Here is a 19,254-nt window from a genome sequence, read left to right as displayed (position 1 = left end):
TTTAGTTTTCATGTCCCTGAGGGAGTGTTAGTTCTTTTAGGCTCACTGGTTGTAGTATGGATATTGGAAAGTGGATCAATAATTCCCATACCTACACCTTTATAATGCTAGCAACCTCTTTATTCCTCATTCTATTTATCCTAGGAAGAATGACCTGAGCTTCCATTGGCTCTCTAGATTTGGAGTGTCAGTGGTTATTTGTTTAAAGGTCATTTTTAATCATTAATTTTGTTTAGGTTCTTAACCTTGTTGAAGTAATATCATAAATTTCAATCATGATGCTGGTTTCATCAAAGGTTAAAACAGACCCAGCTAACTCCAGCATAGCTCTTCTGTAACACAAAATATTCCTCATTCTTTTTAAAACTTCATAGTATTCTATTTTGTAGATATGTCATAGTTTATTTGATGAGTCTTCTACAATTACAAAGAATAGTTTTATGCATAAACCTTTTTATATTTTTGCCAGTGTACCTGACATGTGGAAATCTGGAAGTTGGGTTTATTGGCCAAAGTGTAAGTATATAGTGTTTCTATCTTGGCAAATTTCTTTCCAAACTTATTGTACTATTTTATACTCCCAACAGAAATTTATGAAGGTTCTTTTCTCCCCAGAGCCACAACAATAATACTTGTCATCAATCATTTAAAATATAATAGGTGAAAAAAAATCACTCAAATTAAGTGAATAAATTTTGAAGAATACAGAGGAAATAGGTGAGTACGTCAGAGGAAAGATGCACTTCATTTAGACTTCTGATTTCGTGGTTTAGATGATTTGCAATTGGTGATGTCTTGGTACTCTGTTTTCTCCACTTGAAAGCTTCTTTTGACCTTCATTTTAACCAAATCCATTTTATATTTCAAGGTCTACTACAACTCCCCAAGCAGCTAAACTACTCTTTGCTCAGTCAGTTCAGTCGCTCAGTCATGTCTAACTCCTTGCGACCCCATGGACTGTAGCACATCAGTCCTCCCTGTCCATGACTAACTCCTGGAGTTGCTCAAACTCATGCCCATCGAGTTGGTGATGCCATCCAACCTTCTCATCCTCTGTCATCCCTTTCCCCTCCTGCCTTCAATCTTTCCCATCATCAAGGTCTTTTCCAATGAGTCAGTTATTTGCATTAGGTGACCAAAGTATTGGTGCTTCGGCTTCAGCATCAGTCCTTCCAATGAATATTCAGGACTGATTTCCTTTACAATTGACTGGCTTGATCTCCTTGCAGTCCAAAGGACTCTCAAGAGTCTTCTCCAGTACCACAGTTCAAAAGCATAAATTCTTCAATGTTCAGCTTTCTTTATGGTCCAACTCTCACAGCCTTACATGACTATTGGAAAAACCATAGCTTTGACTAGATAGACCTTTGTTGACAAAGTACTGTGTCTGCTTTTTAATATGCTGTCTAGGTTGGTCATAACTTTTCTTCCAAGAAGCAAGCATCTTATAATTTCATGGCTGCAGTCACCATCTGCAGTGATTTTGGAGCCCAAGAAAATAAAGTCTGTCACTGTTTCCACTGTTTTCCCACGTATTTGCCATGAAGGGATGGGACCAGGTGACATGATTTTCATTTTTTGAATGTTGAGTGTTAAGCCAGCTTTTTCACTCTCCTCTTTCACTTTCATCAAGAGGCTTTTTAGTTCCTGTTTGCTTTCTGCCATCAGGGTGGTGTCATCTACATATCTGAGGTTATTGATATTTCTCCCAGCAATATTGATTCCAGCTTGTGCTTACATCTATTTTAAGTTTGTCAATGGACAAATTAACTTCTGTATATACTATCCTATAATTATTTTTATATGTTTGCCTTTCCCCAATGTACCTGTAACTCTTTGAAAATGAATTCTATACGAGTGTTTCTGTTTTAGTATAACATAGGCATTCCTGAAAACTTTTTGTTTTGCAAAAGTCACGTTGAGAAATAGGGTTAAGGCAGGCTTCTCAACTTAATGGACATGAGATTGAGTAAGCTCCAGGAACTGGTGACAGACAGGGAAGCCTGGCATACTACAGTCCATTGTGTCACAAAGAGTCAGACATGACTGAGCGACTGAACTGAACTGAACTGAGGCTTCTCAAAATATATGCTACTTTGAAGCTAGAGGTGGAAAATGAGGGAGAAGGTTGGTATTTTAAATATGCCTTGTGGAAAAAGACAAGCATGTATGTGTAGGCATTGTGCCAGATGCTAAGCAAACAATAATAAACAAGTCAGATGTGGCTACCTCTTTCAGTAAGAAACATGAAGTCAAAAGTCTATTCCAGAAGCATTGTAAGGAATGTCTAGATATGCATTAGGCTGCTCGGGTTAAGCCATAATCAGTTGGAGGAACTTTTATCTCAAACATGGACATCATCTTACTCCTTCAATTTCAATTCCTATTCCAGAAGGGTTAAAGATTTTGAAATGTTAGCCTTTTCATCTTAACCAGTAGTTGATAGCCTCCCCTACTGAGAGCATCCTAAACAAACTGCTTATGGTTTTCATTAATATTCTCCCGTTTGCTTAGACAATGATTATTGAATTATCCTCTTCATGCCTCTTCTGACCTCTCCTGAGTCCAGGTCAGAAACAGTCCTATGAAACAAGCCCAATAAGAATCAAAGTGAAGGAGATGTAAAAGAATACTAGTATGGAAGTATTAAATCACTACCTTGAAGATACCTGCACTCCCATATTCATCGCAACACTTTTCACAATAGCCAATACATGGAAATCTAAGTGTCCATCAACACATGAATGGATAAAGAAAATTGGCATATGTATACATATACGCAATGCAATATTAATCAGCTGTAAAAAAAAAAAAGGAAATCTTGCTACTTGTGACATCATGAATGGAACTTGACAGCATTATGCTAAGTGAGATAATTCAGGCTGAGAAAGACAAATATTGTATGATTTCACTTATATGTGAAATCATCATATGTGAAATCTGAAAATACCAAACTCAAAGAAACAGAGATTAGAATGATGGTTGCCAGGACCTGAGTATGTTGAGGTTGGTCAAATGGCACAAACTGAGTTTTAAATAAAGTTCCGGGGAGCAAACGTACTGCATAGTTACTCTAGTTAACAATACTGTGTTATATACTTGAAAGTTGCTAAGAGAGTGTATCTTAATGTTTTCACCATACACACATAAACATACAGCTAATTATGTGAAGTAACGGGCCTGTTAACTAACTCTATTGAACTCTTGTCACAATATACCCATGTATCAAATCATCACACTATACGCCTTAAACTTACACAATGTTCTATGTTAATTATATCTCAATGAATCTGGAAAAAAAAATAAAGAATACTGATATGCTCCTCTAATCTCTCTCTGGTGAAAACCTTGGAGAAGAGACAGACCACTGGGTTTTGTTCCTTTTCTCTTGTAGCCTCACAAGTGCAGGAGAAGTTGAAGCTGCAATTAAACCTTTCTCCAAGGAAGGTTTCATGCAGAATCTTCATGAGATTTTGTACTCTTGGGAACCCCTCAAAACTCATACCTGTCAGAAAGTGAACCTATGACCTCTCCTGAAGAAGAGGAAGTATTGGAGGAAGTCACTTCCTTAGAGTAAACAGCAGGCACCAGGGAGTCCTGAGACCCAGCCTGGAATCCTCTAGAGTGAATGGCGCAGGCCCAGCCCAGAGCTTCTCTGGAGTGACTAACGCTGCACAGCTCAGACTGCTTTACAGCTGCTGGCCCCTCGTAGCTACCGCAGTGTCTGGGACACTGGGACAAAGCTTCTTTGAGAATGTGACAAGGCAAACCTGAGTTCACCAGCAATGTGGACCAGGACAAGCACAAGCCAGAGTGTCTTTGGAATGATGGCTACAGACGCAGTACAGGACTTTTCTGGGGTAGCTTGAACAGACATCACCACAATTTAAAACTCCCCTGGAGTCACCCATTCAGACACAATCCAAAGCTGTTCTAGAGCGACTGATACAAACCAGGGCTTCTCTTCAATTTGAAACAGAAAAACCTCACTCACAGGAGGTAAGTGAAGGATGAGAAGGCCGGGCTCAAACTTGAAATCTGTGGCTCACCACCAACAAAGGTGTCCTCTTTGACACATTTCTGAGAGATAAGAAAGGTGATCAGAAGTCTCAAGTAAAACACATGGGGTTTTATAGAATTTGACAAAAGAAGTATGACAAAAGAAATCTGCTAAAGAATAGAAAACAGTGATAAAATGTGTATTGTGCTTGAGACTGTTGAAAGTATTTGCACATGAATTCTCTCATCTCATATCCACAACCACCTTGTCAGGTGGGTAGGGCATTTATAATAACTGTCATTTTATAGTTGGAAAGAAACATAACTCAAAAAATGTCATGTTGGTAGCTCTATGTCTCACATCTAAAACACATAATAACCAGAGCTTTAGCTCCCCCCAGACCCTTGCCATGATAACTATGTGGTCTCAAAGTATCATTTATGTGGTAGTTTCACAAAGTTCTCTTGGGTGTGTTAACTAGTTCTTCCTTGTTGAAACAAAACAGAATCTCCCAGATGTCATCCCTGAAAGGAGACAACCTGGATAGAGACATAGCTGGTCACACAACTTCAACTGAGAGGAGCAGGATTTCGAGTTTCCCCATGATGTCCCCTTCCCCTAGGAAAGGAACTCTCTTCCCCTCTATCACCCCTTCCTTACTTACTGGGAGAAAACAATTACAAACAGAAGAGAACGGTGAAAGACATGGAAGAGAAAGAGAAGGAAGTCTAGGTCGAAAGAAAGGAATATAGAGGAAGATGAAGGCAAATGAAGGACAACATGGCATGAAAAGTGTGGGAAGGAGGCAGACACAAAGCCAAGAGTCCTGCTCTCACATTGCGCTTCGTGCAGCCCCAGGGTCCTAAGGAGACGCATGAGGGGGCCTTTTCAGGGGCCAGGAGAAAAGTGAAAGCCAAGCAAATGGGTCTCTTAGCCCCGGTCCCTGCCCTAGTTCATCCTCATTCGACTTCAAGTCTTGAGATTTCCCCAAAGACTTGGTTTGAAAGTAAAGGGAAGGAGATCCTCTGCTTTAAAAGTCAGAAAAACTACTGTTATGCATACGTAAATTCCCTCAGCTTCCTTAACTAAGAGTTCAGAAATTCTTTTTGATAACTTCTGAATTTGGAGCCCGAGAACCTTTTCTTTTCTGGACTCTTGTCACATACTATCTAGTGTCTAAGTAGTATCATCAGGAAATTCTCAAAGTATGTTTGCTGCAGTATTCCTCTAGTTTCAACTGTCATACGACTTGGCCACACCTCATTGGATTGCTTTCTATCTGCCTAACACTGCTTTACCAAAAGGTTGGATTTAGAGGCTTCTTGTAACTATAGAAACTGTAGTATATATTTTTATATTATGTATATAAATTATATATATTTTTATACATGTATATATAAATTATATAATGGGCTTCTCTGGTAGCTCAGCTGGTAAAGAATCCACCTGCAATGCAGGAGACCCTGGTTCAATTCCTGGGTTGAGAAGATCCCCGGGAGAAGGGAATGGTTACCCAGCCCAGTATTCTTGCCTGGAGAATTCCATGGAGAGAGAAGCTTGGAGGACCACAGTCCATGGAGTTACAAAGAGTCAGACATGACTAACACACATACGATTTATAATATCAATAATATTAATGACTAATAATTCAAATGTTTTATAATTTTACATTTATTTCCGTATCTCTTCAGCTCAGTTCCGTTCAGTTGCTCAGTTGTGTCAGACTCTTTGCGACCCTATGGACTGCAGCACGTCAAGTTTCCTTGTCCATCACCAACTCCCAGAGCTTGCTCAAACTCATGTCCATTGAGTCGGTGATGCCATCCAACCATCTCATCCACTGTCGTCCCTTTCTCTTCCTGCCTTCAATCCTTCCCAGCATTAGGGTCTTTTCCAATGAGTCAGTTCTTCTCATCGGGTGGCTAAAGTATAGAGTTTCAGCTTCAGCATCAGTCCTTCCAATGAATATTCAGGACTGATTTCCTTTACAATTGACCAGCTTGATCTCCTTGAAGTCCAAGGTACTCTCAATAGTCTTCTCCAACACCTCAGTTCAAAAGCATCAATTCCTCGGCGCTCAGCTTTCTTTATGGTCCAACTCTCACATCCTTACATGACTACTGGAAAAACCATAGCTTTAACTAGATAGACCTTTGTTGTCAAAGTAATGTCTCTGCTTTTTTAATATGCTGACTATGTTGGTCATAGCTTTTCTTCCAAGGAGCAAGTGTCTTTTCATTTCATGGCTGCAGTCACCATCTGCAGTGATTTTGGAGTCCAAGAAAATAAAGTCTGTCATTGTTTCCATTGTTTTCCCATCTATTTGCCAGGAAGTGATGGGGCTGGATGCTATGATCTTCATTTTTTGAATGTTGAGTGTTCAGCCAGTTTTTTCACTCTCTTCTTTCATTTTCATCAAGAGGCTCTTTAGTTTCTCTTTGCTTTCTGTCATAAGGGTGGTGCCATCCATATATCTGAGGTTATTGATATTTCTCCTGGCAGTGTTGATTCCAGCTTATGCTTCAACCAGCCTGGCATTTCGCATGATGTACTCTGCATGTAAGTTAAATAAGCAGAGTGACAATATACAGCCTTGACGTACTCCTCTCCCAATTTGGAACCAGTCCATTGTTCCATGCCTGGTTCTAACGGTTGCTTCTTGACCTGAATATACACTTCTCAGGAGGCAGGTAAGGTGGCCTGGTATTCCCATCTCTTTAAGAATTTTCCACAGTTTGCTGTGATCCACACAGTCAAACACTTTGGCATAGTCAATATAGCAGAAGCAGATGTTTCTCTGGAACTCTCTTGCTTTTTCTATCCAATGGATGTTGGAATTTTGATCTCTGGTTCCTCTGCCTTTTCTAAACCCAGCTTGAACACCTGGAAGTTCTTGGTTCACGTACTGTTGAAGCCTGGCTTGGAGAATTTTGAGCATTACTTTACTAGTGTGTGAGATGAGTGCAATTGTTCAGTGGTTTGAACATTCTTTGGCATTGCCTTTCTTTGGGATTGGAATGATAAGTGACCTTTTCCAGTCCTATGGCCACTGCTGAGTTTTCCAAATTTGCTGGCATATTGAATGCAGCACTTTAATAGCATCATCTTTTAAGATTTGAAATAGCTCAACTCAAATTCCATCACCTCCACTAGCTTTGTTTGTAGTGATGCTTCCTAAGGTCTATTTGACTTCACATTCCAGAATGTCTGGCTCTAGGTGAGTGATCACACCACCACACCATATCTCTTACCAGCTAATAATTTAAAACACTGTTAAAAGGATTTTTACAAATAACAAAAAAGATAGTGATGAGTTTAATCCATCATGGAATCCCTAAGAATTTCATGACAAAGAGCTCCATTAACTTTTTAAGATATTAGTGCACATGGACATGTTCAGTTGCTCAGTTTTCGGACTCTTTGCAAACTTATGGACTGTAGTCCGCCAGGCTCCTCTGTCCATGGGATTCTCCAGGAAAGAACACTGGAGTGGGTTGCCATTCCCTTCTCCAGGGGATCTTCCCAACCCAGGGATTAAACCTGGGTCTCCCCATTGCAGGCAGATTATTTTCCATCTTAGCCACCAGGTGACCCCAAGATGTTAAGCCAGGTAACAGATGACATTAAGATAAATGCTAACTACTCATTCAATAAACATTTACTGTTATTTTGTGGGTACTAGATACTGTAATGTGAAGATAGTGATGGATATGCTTTGGTTTGTAGCTTAAAGAAGTGCACAGTTTGCAGGCAAGGACACATATAAAGATAATTGTGACACAAAACCATTATTATAATAAGAGTATTTTAAAATCCTGGAGGAACACAGGAAAAGAGTAATTAGTTATATCCAGGAGTTGGGAATGATCAGAAAAGATTTTATTAAGAACTTGACATTAGACTTTGGGTTGAAAAATAAGTATTTATATGGTTTACATGTGTTTCACCTAAGGCATTTGATGAACTTTTTATGAGACTTTTGTTACTATTTTAAAGAGATGCATTCCAGATGAGAGTACATATAACTGTGTTTATTTATACCCAACCATGTCCAAAATGATTTAAGGTCGCTGGTAAAAATATAAGGCAGCTTTGCTATTTGTCTAAAGAGTAGAGAATAAAAATTAATTTCAAACCATTTAGAAATAAGCCTTGAGTTATGTGTCCTAGAGTCTTGGCTCTGTCCTAAGAAATATTTTGATTAAATATGTGAGGGAACAAGACTTTTACGGCACACTGAGTAATGCAATGTTGTTATAATGGAGTAAAGCTTTAAAAATGTCTGCTCAGTACACAGCAAAAATAAAAATAAACAAAACAAATATAACTTGGAAGATAAAATCTAATGTATCAGTTAGGAAACACACACACACACACACAGGCCTTATATGATTATTGGTTCAACTAGAGATCCAATAGTATCATCAAACTGCTTTGATAATAGTTAAAACTTAGGCTACATTAATTATTAAGCACTTAGAATTAAGCATTCTGCTAGCTGCAAAAGATACAATGATGAATGAATACATTTGTCCTCATGATGTTAATAATTATATAACATAAATAGATGCACACATACACAATTATAAAGATGCTCTAATAGCAGTTTACATCAAGTGTTGAAAGAGTAAAAGAATAATCCCTTGATCTGGCCGAGGGAGGACAGGGAAACTTCACAAAGAAAATGATGTTTCCACTGAGACTTGCAAAATTAGCAGAAAGTTATGCATAATTGCTGGAAGAGGTTCCCAGAGTAGAGTGCCACAGGCACAAAGGCAAGGAGGGGTGAGAGGACACCAGGTGTGCAAAGAAAAGAAAGTATTTTGGTGTGATTAGAGCATCAGCTCTGTTCAGTTCAGTTCAGTTCAGTCGCTGTCGTGTCCGACTCTTTGCGATCCCATGAATCGCAGCACGCCAGGCCTCCCTGTTCATCACCATCTCCCGGAGTTCACTCAGACTCACGTCCATCGAGTCCGTGATGCCATCCAGCCATCTCACCCTCGGTTGTCCCCTTCTCCTCTTGCCCCTAATCCCTCCCAGCATCAGTCATTTCCAATGAGTCAACTCTTCGCATGAGGTGGCCAAAGTACTGGAGCTTCAGCTTTAGCATCATTCCTTCCAAAGAAATCCCATGTTTGATCTCCTTCAGAATGGACTGGTTGGATCTCCTTGCAGTCCAAGGGACTCTCAAGAGTCTTCTCCAACACCACAGTTTAAAAGCATCAATTCTTCGGCACTCAGCCTTCTTCACAGTCCAACTCTCACATCCATACATGACCACTGGAAAAACCATAGCCTTGACTAGACAGACCTTAGTCGGCAAAGTAATGTCTCTGCTTTTGAATATACTATCTAAGTTGGTCATAACTTTTCTTCCAAGAAGTAAGCGTCTTTTAATTTCATGGCTGCAATCACCATCTGCAGTGACATCAGCTCTGTATGGGATTTCAAACTGGAAAAATAAGCAGAAATCAGAGAAAAAGATCTTTTAAGAATTTTACTTATTCCAAGAACAGTATGGAGTGACTGAAAGACAGTTAGCAGGTAAATAACCTTGTTTGAGCCGCTGTCAGATCACATCCAAATCAAGAATGGATCGAAGAGAATGAGATAGAGTCGGGTTCCTAGCAGATTCTAGGCCAAAGGAAATAAGAGCCAAAACCTAAAGCCATGGTGATAGAGATGGAGAAGGTGATGTTGAATCAGTCTTCAGGAAGAAAAATAATCGAGTTTGGGGATGAATTAAGAATTTTTCACCCAGTTCCTGGGGACACAGCCAGGTGGCATCATTTCCTGAAATGAGGTAGATGAAAGTGAGGAGGAGAGGGTGGCGGAGGTTGGGCAGGAGGAAAATGTGACTCACCAATGATGTATGCAGTCTTTTGTGTCTAAATTCCTTATGAATGCGGCTCACTGTGCCTACACACTGCCTATATAGGTATTTCCCTAATTATTTCATATCTTCTTCATTCTTCAATTAATAACAAATTACTGGGCATGTGCCTTAAAAGTTGAATAGCACAATTTCTGCTCTCAAGGAATATACCCCCTAGAATATGAGATGGAGACATATATTCATGATTATTCTAAGATAAGGACTGTGAAAGTGGTATTTCAGGTCTCCAATGGTGCTAACACCTTAAAATGTTCTGCCCTTCTAGACGTAATCTTCCCTCTTTTCTCCTTTGCTACCATCCTATGCTGAGCACTCCAGCTTAGTCTCACCTGTGAGTTCAGATTCATTTCCGTTCTCAGAGAGGGGGTGAAAATTCCACCTAACAGGCAAACCCATGGTTTGCAGTCAGATGCCAACCCTTGCTGGCTGCCTAACTTTAGGGAAACTACTCCCTTCTCTGGGCTTCATATTCCTTGGATGTAAAGTGAAACTAGTAATAGTCCCTACATCTTCTGGTAGTTGTGAAACAACCATAACACTTGCAAAACCCTCAGAGTACTGTCCAGTATTGACTTGGTGCTCAGTAAATGTTCATTTTTACTATGAAAATAAATAAGATTTCAAAAAAGTTTCTATAAAGTAAGTAAGTGATGCCCAGCTTGAGATTTTTTAAATGAATAGGAATCAGGAAAGAAAATTAAAGGACTCTTTCTATTTTGCTCTTTACCTCCCTCCTTCTTTCACCACCTCGACTTCGTCTTGCATCTGCTCAGGACTTTACTCAAAAATCATCTTCTCAGTGAGACCTTCTGTGACACACCGCACACTCTAAATCCTGTCTTCTCCACTGCTTTATTCTTCTCATCATCTAACATAATAAACATTTTATTCATATAACTTAATATAACCCACATTTCCTGTTAAAAAGTGAGTTATATTTTTGTTTGCTTTATTTACTAGTATATTATCTTCAATATCTAGAGCAGTGTCTGGCACACTAAAGATAATCAATATTTATTGAATAAATTATTTTTTTCTCTTAGTGATTGAAAATAAAAGGCTACAGTGATTTGGGGGCAATATATTATATAAGAAGTAGATCAATGGTGAAACCTTCTGATTCTTTTTCACAGGATTTAACATTATTAGTCACACTTGCATGTTTGATTTGGTCTTTATTAATGTGTAAAATTTGCTTCATATTTCCTGAGAGTCAAGACCCAAGATAACCAGTAGAAGCTGATGAAAGCATTCATACATAACATACCTGTCTGCTCTCTATGGTCTGAAAGTATTTTGAGTCTATGTTCTCTTTGCCTGATCACATATATCCACAAGCAGGGGGTTTAGTCCTGTGATCAAGAGAAGCCACAGTTCCTATATTATTCATCTTCTTGTTTAAACTACAATTGTCTGAGTTTAGAAATGTCTGAGTTTAGAACTGATTGAGTTTAGGAATGATTCTTCCAGGATACTGAACTCTTCCCAAGTATGAGCTGCTCCAAACAGGGACACATTCAGGTTTCCTCCTCAGGGATCATTGGTAATAGTTGACTCACTTTCCTTGACTTTCTCCTTCCATCTTTCATTTTGCAGAAAACACACCCTCACCATCTTTCTGCCATTGAGACCCTTCTCTTCAGCCATGGTTGGCCTGGCTTCATATTTAGCAATACTGACTGTTGAAGAGAGATAGAATAGAAGGACAAAAATGAAGCTGTGTCTTGGACCATCCTCTACTGAGTAAAGAAAAGTTAGGACATGTATAGATATATATGGTATGCCTCAGTTCAGTCTGAAAAAAAAGTTTACATTCTTCAAAAAAACAAATGACTCCCATAATCAGACTTGTTTTTAACATTGGAAAGCATAGCTGTTTGAGCTCCAACAATAATAAGAGGATGAAGAATGAGGCCATGGGAATTTCCCTTTCTAAGTGTGTAACAAAGTCTAAATAACATATGGAGACTGCCACCTTCCTGGGGTGTGAATGTCCAATAAAATCCTGAGCAGAGGAATGATGCGGGGAAACGGGACAGTCGTCAGGGAGTTTGTTCTTGTGAGCTTCTCATCCCTGTCCTCTCAGCTACAAGCTCTGTTGTTTCTCCTTTTTTTGACCATTTACCTTGTTACCCTGATGGGAAATGTCCTCATAATCCTGGTTACTACAGCTGACTCTGCCCTCCAAAGTCCTATGTACTTCTTCCTCAGGAACTTGTCTTTCCTGGAGATAGGTTTCAACTTGGTTATTGTGCCCAAGATGCTGGGGACCCTGATTATTCAGGACACAACCATCTCCTTCCTTGGCTGTGCTACCCAGATGTACTTCTTCTTCTTCTTCGGAGCTGCTGAGTGCTGCCTCCTGGCCACCATGGCGTATGACCGCTACGTGGCCATCTGTGACCCTTTGCGCTACCCAATCATGATGGGTCGCAGGGCCTGTGGCCAGCTGGCAGCTGCCTCCTGGTTCTCAGGATTCCCAGTGGCTACTGTGCAAACCACATGGATTTTCAGCTTCCCTTTTTGTGGCCCCAACAGGGTGAACCACTTCTTCTGTGACAGCCCCCCTGTCATCGCACTGGTCTGTGCTGACACCTCTCTGTTTGAACTGGAAGCTCTAACAGCTACTGTCCTGTTCATCCTCTTCCCTTTCTTGCTGATCCTGGGCTCCTATGTCCGCGTCCTCTCCACTATCTTCAGGATGCCCTCAGCCGAGGGGAAGCGCAAGGCCTTCTCCACCTGCTCCTCCCACCTTCTGGTTGTCTCCCTCTTCTACAGCACTGCCATCCTCACATACTTTCGACCCCGGTCCAGCAACTCTCCTGAGAGCAAGAAGCTGCTGTCGCTCTCCTACACGGTGGTGACTCCCATGATGAACCCCATCATCTACAGCTTGAGGAACAGTGAAGTAAAGGCTGCACTAAGGCGGGCCATCCGCAGGACCTTGGGCTTTCAGAAACTATGACTGACTTAGATGGAAACTGAGGGGGTAGAACACATAGGCAAAGGAAAGAAAAGCAAATTCCTCAAATACATCTTTGGTCTCTGTTCTTTCCAAGAGCCACAGTATACACACTGGGACTTTGGACTTTCCATTGGGATCCATTAATGGATGAAAGAACATGAGTTATAAATGCAATAAAGAACTTCAGTAGGCCCAGAATTCTCTGGGACTGGGGTACCGATGTCTCTGAGGATGCTATATTGGTTTACACAGATTCGCAGTCTGGTGGTTGACGACTTCATTACTTCTTGTCATTTCTTATTTGCTTTAACTTTTCTTGAACTTCTTCATGTCATTTTATAATTTTCTGCTTTATTTTCTTTTGTACATCCAAGAATTCCACCAGTAACTTTCAAAGATCTTCCTGCTTAGAAGATAAATTAATGATAATTATGATAATAAATAGTAGTTTGCTTCATTCTTTCACTCACTTTTTTTTTCAAAATCTTTGGGTTTAGAATCAAACTTTCAAAAATTTAAGAACTCAAAATGTCAACAAATTTTTATTCAGCATATGTAAGACCTTATTTAGACCCTGAAGACACATGGGTGAATAAGACAAATTTCTTGCCTCATGGAATTTATATTCTAGTGAGAAAGAGAGAAAATAAAATGATACTTTAAATCCACCATTTGCTTGTAAATTACCCATGTTTAGAAGGGTATGATTTGAGGACTTCCTCTGCTACCATAATTGGTCTGTGCCTCATATGGGGAAAACTAATTCACTACATGGAAAACTGCCTTAATCTCAAACTATCCACCTTGAATATGGGAGTTGCTTGACAGAAAGGGTGTAAAAAAATCCCAAGTTAAGTAGATGTGGACAGATTATGGGAAACTACTATGAATAACCCAGATTTTTTGTTTCTAGATTTTTGGGGGAGTAATGTTATTATGATTGGATGGAATCAACTGTCCTTCTTAAGCTTGCATATCCCTCAACAAATTTTGCTGCCCCTTTAAGACTTTGTCAGTGAACATAGTTCAGTTCTAGACTCTTGGCAAAGAGCAGACTTGGGACATGGGCACCGTAGCTTTGTGTAAAGTATTCATAAGAATTTATTGATAATTCATTGATATATTTATTGATATAAAATGGGAGTGTTTCTCAGGTGATTTTTTTAAAAGACTGACCAGAAGGAAGCAGAGCATCCTTTCTAATACTCCATGAATTATTGTCCTTCTTCTTCTACAAAGGGAGTGCTGGATAAAGGATGGAACATGGGTCCACACATGAGTACCAAGGATGAAAGTTACCATATTCCAGTCTTGCAGAGGCACCTACTCAGCCAGTCTTAGAAGTAGACAACCAGGAGGTTCTCGGTGTCTGGAAAACTCCAAACCTGCATGGGAAATTCTTTGTGGTTACTTTCCTCAGAGCCCCCTTCACATCCTTGTTCCTCAGGCTGTAGATGAGCGGATTAAGCATGGGAGTCACCATTGCATAGAACACAGATACCAGCTTTTCCTGTTCTTTGTAAGACTTTGGTGTCATGTAGGTGACAATTGCTGACCCATAAAAAAGGATGACCACCACAAGATGGGAGCCACAGGTTGAGAATGCCTTGAGCTTGCCCTCAGCTGACCTCATCCTGACCACAGTCACTATGATGCGGCCATAACACGCCAGGATTAGAGAAACCGGTATGAGGAGAATCACAACCCCCATGAGGAAAATGGCCATCTCTGAAGTGTAGGTGTCTGTGGATGCCAAGATCAACATTGCAGGGGCTTCACAAAAGAAATGAGCAATATTATTGCTGCCTTGGTAGGGCAGCCTTAGTGTGAAGGTGGTATCCACCACAGACACCAGAATGCCACTGGTCCATGATCCTACAGCCAGCTGGATGCTCACCCTCCAAGTCATGGTGCTAGGGTAATGCAGAGGGTTGCAGACAGCCACATATCGATCATAGGACATCACCGCCAAAAGGGCACATTGTGTACACCCAAAAATGAGGAAGAGTAGAAGCTGAGCTGCACAACGTGTGAATGAAATCACTTTCTGTCTGGATAGCAGGTGGACTAGGGCTTGAGGAACAATGTTGGTAGAGAAACAGAGGTCAGCCAGAGATAAATTGCAGAGAAAAAAATACATGGGTGTGTGAAGCTGAGAGTCAACCTGAATAAGGAACATGAGAAGCAGATTTCCAAGCACAGTGACCAGATAGACACCCAGGAATAAGGTGAAAAGCAGCTGTTGGGTGTGTTGGTCATCAGAGAGTCCCAGAAGGAAGAATTCTGTCACCTGCGTCTGATTTATCTGTCTCATAGTTTTATCAGTGTGAAGTCACTATACAGTATATATAGTTGGATATAGCCTATAAGATTATACAATTCAGAACTGGAAGGCTTAGAAATTGCCCCCAATCATACCAACCATTTTAAGAATCCCCTTTATTAGGCTGTTAGAAAATGACTATACTGCTTTTTTGGAATTTTTTCAATGTTGCAAAACTTAATACTTCATAAGATGGTACATTCATTTCTACTGTCATCTGACAAGCATATGGTAGATCAAAAGAATCATCTTCATCCTTCTCTATCTGAACAGCATACTTCTAACGATAAAAACAATAGATTGAATTCACTTGTAAAGTCATGAAATTTAATTTCTCTTTATTATCAGCAAAAACATTTGAGTCTTATTTTGCTCTCGTGACACCTCCCCCATCTCATGATGGTATAGATATTTTTTTTTAGTCTCTCAAACATACAAATCTTCCTATTGTTTCTTCCCTGAAAAACAAAACAAAACAAAACAGTCACTCACCAAGGTATAAGAAAAAGAACCAAAGCACCTTGTAGAATTGATGTTTTTTTCTTGGACAAAATAATCTATTTTGAAAGAGCTAGGAAACCAAGGGATAACTCTCTATGGTGTGCTATAATCTTTCTGAATGTCCTGTCCCCCACTTCAACTGGAGCTCCTGAATATAAATCTTAGCCATTAGTGAACTTCCAAAACACCATTATAACATAATTTCCATTTTAAGCCGGCACCCTGTCTGGTTTGTTTCAGACTAAACCGCACTAATCCACCACTTCCAGCACAACATCTCTCGCTTGTTATTGCCTTATCATCTGTCTTGCATTATCTGTCTACTCTTCTCAGAGACTAAAAACTCCTTTGATAACTGTGTCTATGTCTTTTTCATTTTTGAGTTCTTTAAAAGACATAGCGTAGAACTTGATTCAATAAATTATATTCCATGAAGTAAATAAAAATAATTTGACCACATAGTTTTTAGTCGAGTTGTTTAGAAAGCCTAGAGAGACTTGCAATAATGTGGGAACAATAATAAAATTTTTTCTGGAGCTGTTGCAAAAAAGAAAGGAAAGAAATTTACTTAAGACTAAAGTTTAGAACCCTATGCAAGTTTTGGGCTATCAGTCCTTTATGTGTTTGGTAAAGGTGATTCAAAGTATTTTTTTTTAAGATTTCACATTAAAAATAAATTTAAAAATACATACATCAAATAGAATGCATAAGATTACCAAGGAAACAGTTACCACAACAGTTTTGGGGAAAAAAACTATGTGATATAATAATACGTGTGGCTCTTTAACACATTAAAACTTAGGCAGATCTAATAATCAGCTTAGTTTCAAAATGATGAGCCTAAATAAGATTTTGAGGGTAACTTCAACAACTGCAGTATTATTTTAAAATACTTCTAATTTCTGTTGGTGATAAAGTCATGGATACTGCTACATCCAAACAAGAAAGAAATTTCAGTAAAGTAAAAACAAAGGAGATTGAAGAACCCTCATGGAATTGAAGAATTTCAAGTTAGGAAGTTGTGGGCTAAAGGAATCCCAGGAGTTTTCTCAAAAAGTCATAATTACATTCTATGTTATCAGATAATGGAGTCTTAGGTTTCTGGATGGTTCTAGATGGGTCAATATGATAAAAGATTTCAATTCAACATTGAAATAATAAGCAAACAAATAAACATTAATAAGAACAATCTCATCTCTGCTTGATGGTCATTTGTGGCTTCCTTATCCAATCCCAAGTCACTTTTCTAGCTATTTTTCCTGCCACATTCCCAGGACACACTGCATTTTTAAACCTCATTGGTTTTTGCTCAGCATAGTCTCTCTATTAACAGATAAGCCAGCTACGTAGAGATAGCGTTGTTTTCCTTGAGCATTCAACACTCTTGCAATATTCAATTACCTGATTTCTGAGCATTAGTGGCCAACCACGTGCTTAGTAAAGGGGATACAGATAGAAGACCCAAAGCCAGAGGCCCTCAGATAGGAGGGACCAAACTATAGTCATGTTTCATCTCTAGTGCCATAGTCGTCCCTAGAACAACATAGATTCACAGCATATCACAGTTTAATGAATGAATGTACTGGGCCAAGTGAGTTTGTATCACCTAACAATTACTTACATCAAAATGATATAGAATTGCTTCTAAGGGAAATATAGTCTGCTGTCAAAACAGCTGATATAAAAATAAATTTTGAGAACAAGCTATGTTAAGATAGATACTTTCAGAATCGTCACGCATTTAGAGAATCCCAGGGACAGGGGAGCCTGGTGGGCTGCCGTCTATGGGGTCGCACAGAGTCAGACATGACTGAAGCGACTTAGCAGCAGCAGCAGCAGCAGCAGTAGTGGAAGTTATTACTTCATAGGTTCTTAGTCTCCAGGATATAGTTCAGTTTGGGTCCTTTAGACTTAAGTTATTTCTCTGCCACACATCCTTCCCAGAATAGAAATTAGTGCAACTGTATCAATCATGTGACTAGATCTCAGGGAAAATTAAATGATAAGCAAATATCTTTCTGTTTTGATGCAAAGAAGTAGAGAGCATAGAACTAAACACTTGTTGCAAAGTTCAAAGTGATGCCTACAATCAGTGGTTAACTTATTGAATGGCCAGTTACAGGATATTGATAATTTCTATGCCTTCTTCATCTGCTATAGATTTTTCAAGATCCCGTTTGGGAAAAAATATTTCGGAACATTTTCTTTTCTGACCCACACATTTTCTCCACTCCCAACTCCCAGTCACTCCCAACAAAACAGACATAGACTCATACACAAATACACACATTCTCAAACATCTAGTCTATCCTAGATACATAAGTGTACCTATAGCATCATAACTCTTAATGAATTATATTGAAATTATTTTCTTTCTCTGAGACTGTAAGATGTTCGAGGGCAGGGACCTCAACTGAATCATCCTTATTTAGAGTAAATAAGATAAATCCTGGTACAGAAATAATTAACTCACCTTTTTTGAATTGATTTGACCTGAGCCAGAGTAGCAGGGGACAGAGAGGTCAGTGTGAGTGAGAGATGAGTGTGAACTGTCAAAGGGTAGCAGCTCTCATGGGCCCTGGGAGTGCAGCATTAGAGGGCGACACTCTGACCTTGCTTGATTTGTTTTTAAAAGCATATTATTCTCCCATGCAAGCATGGAAAAGAAAATGTCCCCCCAGGTGACTGCAAATCTGCCCCTAGAGTCAGGAAGCCTTTGTAAGAAAATGATGTTTACTGTCAATCTTTCTCTTGTGTTATTGTACCTTTTCCTCGGATTCAACATCAGATTGTAAGTTCATTTCTCTAAAAATGACATGTGTTACTGGATGCGGAACAGGACGACAGGGTCACAGAACCAGGCATTGTCTAATCTGACATTTCTTTTAGGAAGAGGATACTGAGGAAATCCATAGGAACCAACAAAAAAATATACTAAATTTATTTTCTGAGGCCAAGATCTTTTGGACTCAAAATCACCTAGTCCCTATTTCCCATACCTATTTACTGTCTTCCATGCCCAGCTCAACAGAAGCATGAGAAGTGTAAGAATCCCCATGGAAGTTCTGCTTATGTTTCCGTCAGGTGAGAACCACAATTCCTCGTCACAAAGAATGTGACATTGTAATTGTGGTTTGATAAGGTAAATTCACTGTGGAAAAAACCTTGCCTAGATCTATGCCAGAAGATTTAGCAGTAAGAATCAGACTGTTGGGACAAAATTATTAATAGTTGAATTTTAAAAATCGAATCTATGAAGAGATTTAAACCAGTTCACTCCCAATATATGCCAAGTTATCCCCTTTGTTCAACTCATACCCTCTCTTTTCCTCCCCCTAACAATCATATCAGCATTTTCTCATCCAGTGGAGAGAAAACAAAAAAAAAAAGATCGCATTAGCATGTTAAAGCCAGTAAAAACATCTCACTGTTGAGGGGAAAATTGCTGCAGGTGTATCAGTTGCAGAATTAGAATAGCGGAGACTGGGGTATTGTGTTATCAAGTTAAATTGCTCAGTAAAATCTCTGAAGTCAAGATCAAGGACAAAGCAGGAAAGGGAATCCGCACA

At 39.4% G+C, this 19,254-nt stretch overlaps 2 protein-coding genes across 2 annotated transcripts; one reads left to right on the top strand and one right to left on the bottom strand.

The window, feature by feature from the left end:
• Positions 1-11,913: 11,913 nt before the first annotated feature.
• On the top strand, positions 11,914-12,861 carry OR10A4 (olfactory receptor family 10 subfamily A member 4). The gene has a single exon (XM_068988915.1). It carries the CDS (start codon positions 11,914-11,916, stop codon positions 12,859-12,861), a length of 948 nt encoding a protein of 315 aa, XP_068845016.1.
• A 1,327-nt stretch (positions 12,862-14,188) lies between these two features.
• On the bottom strand, positions 14,189-15,175 carry OR2D2 (olfactory receptor family 2 subfamily D member 2). Its single transcript, XM_068987990.1, has one exon. It carries the CDS (start codon positions 15,173-15,175, stop codon positions 14,189-14,191), a length of 987 nt encoding a protein of 328 aa, XP_068844091.1.
• Positions 15,176-19,254: the final 4,079 nt, after the last annotated feature.

The sequence above is a fragment of the Capricornis sumatraensis genome, chromosome 16 (genome assembly GCF_032405125.1).
Source record: "Capricornis sumatraensis isolate serow.1 chromosome 16, serow.2, whole genome shotgun sequence".
Lineage (NCBI taxonomy): Eukaryota > Metazoa > Chordata > Mammalia > Artiodactyla > Bovidae > Capricornis > Capricornis sumatraensis.
This window is presented reverse-complemented; position numbering and strand designations above follow the sequence as displayed.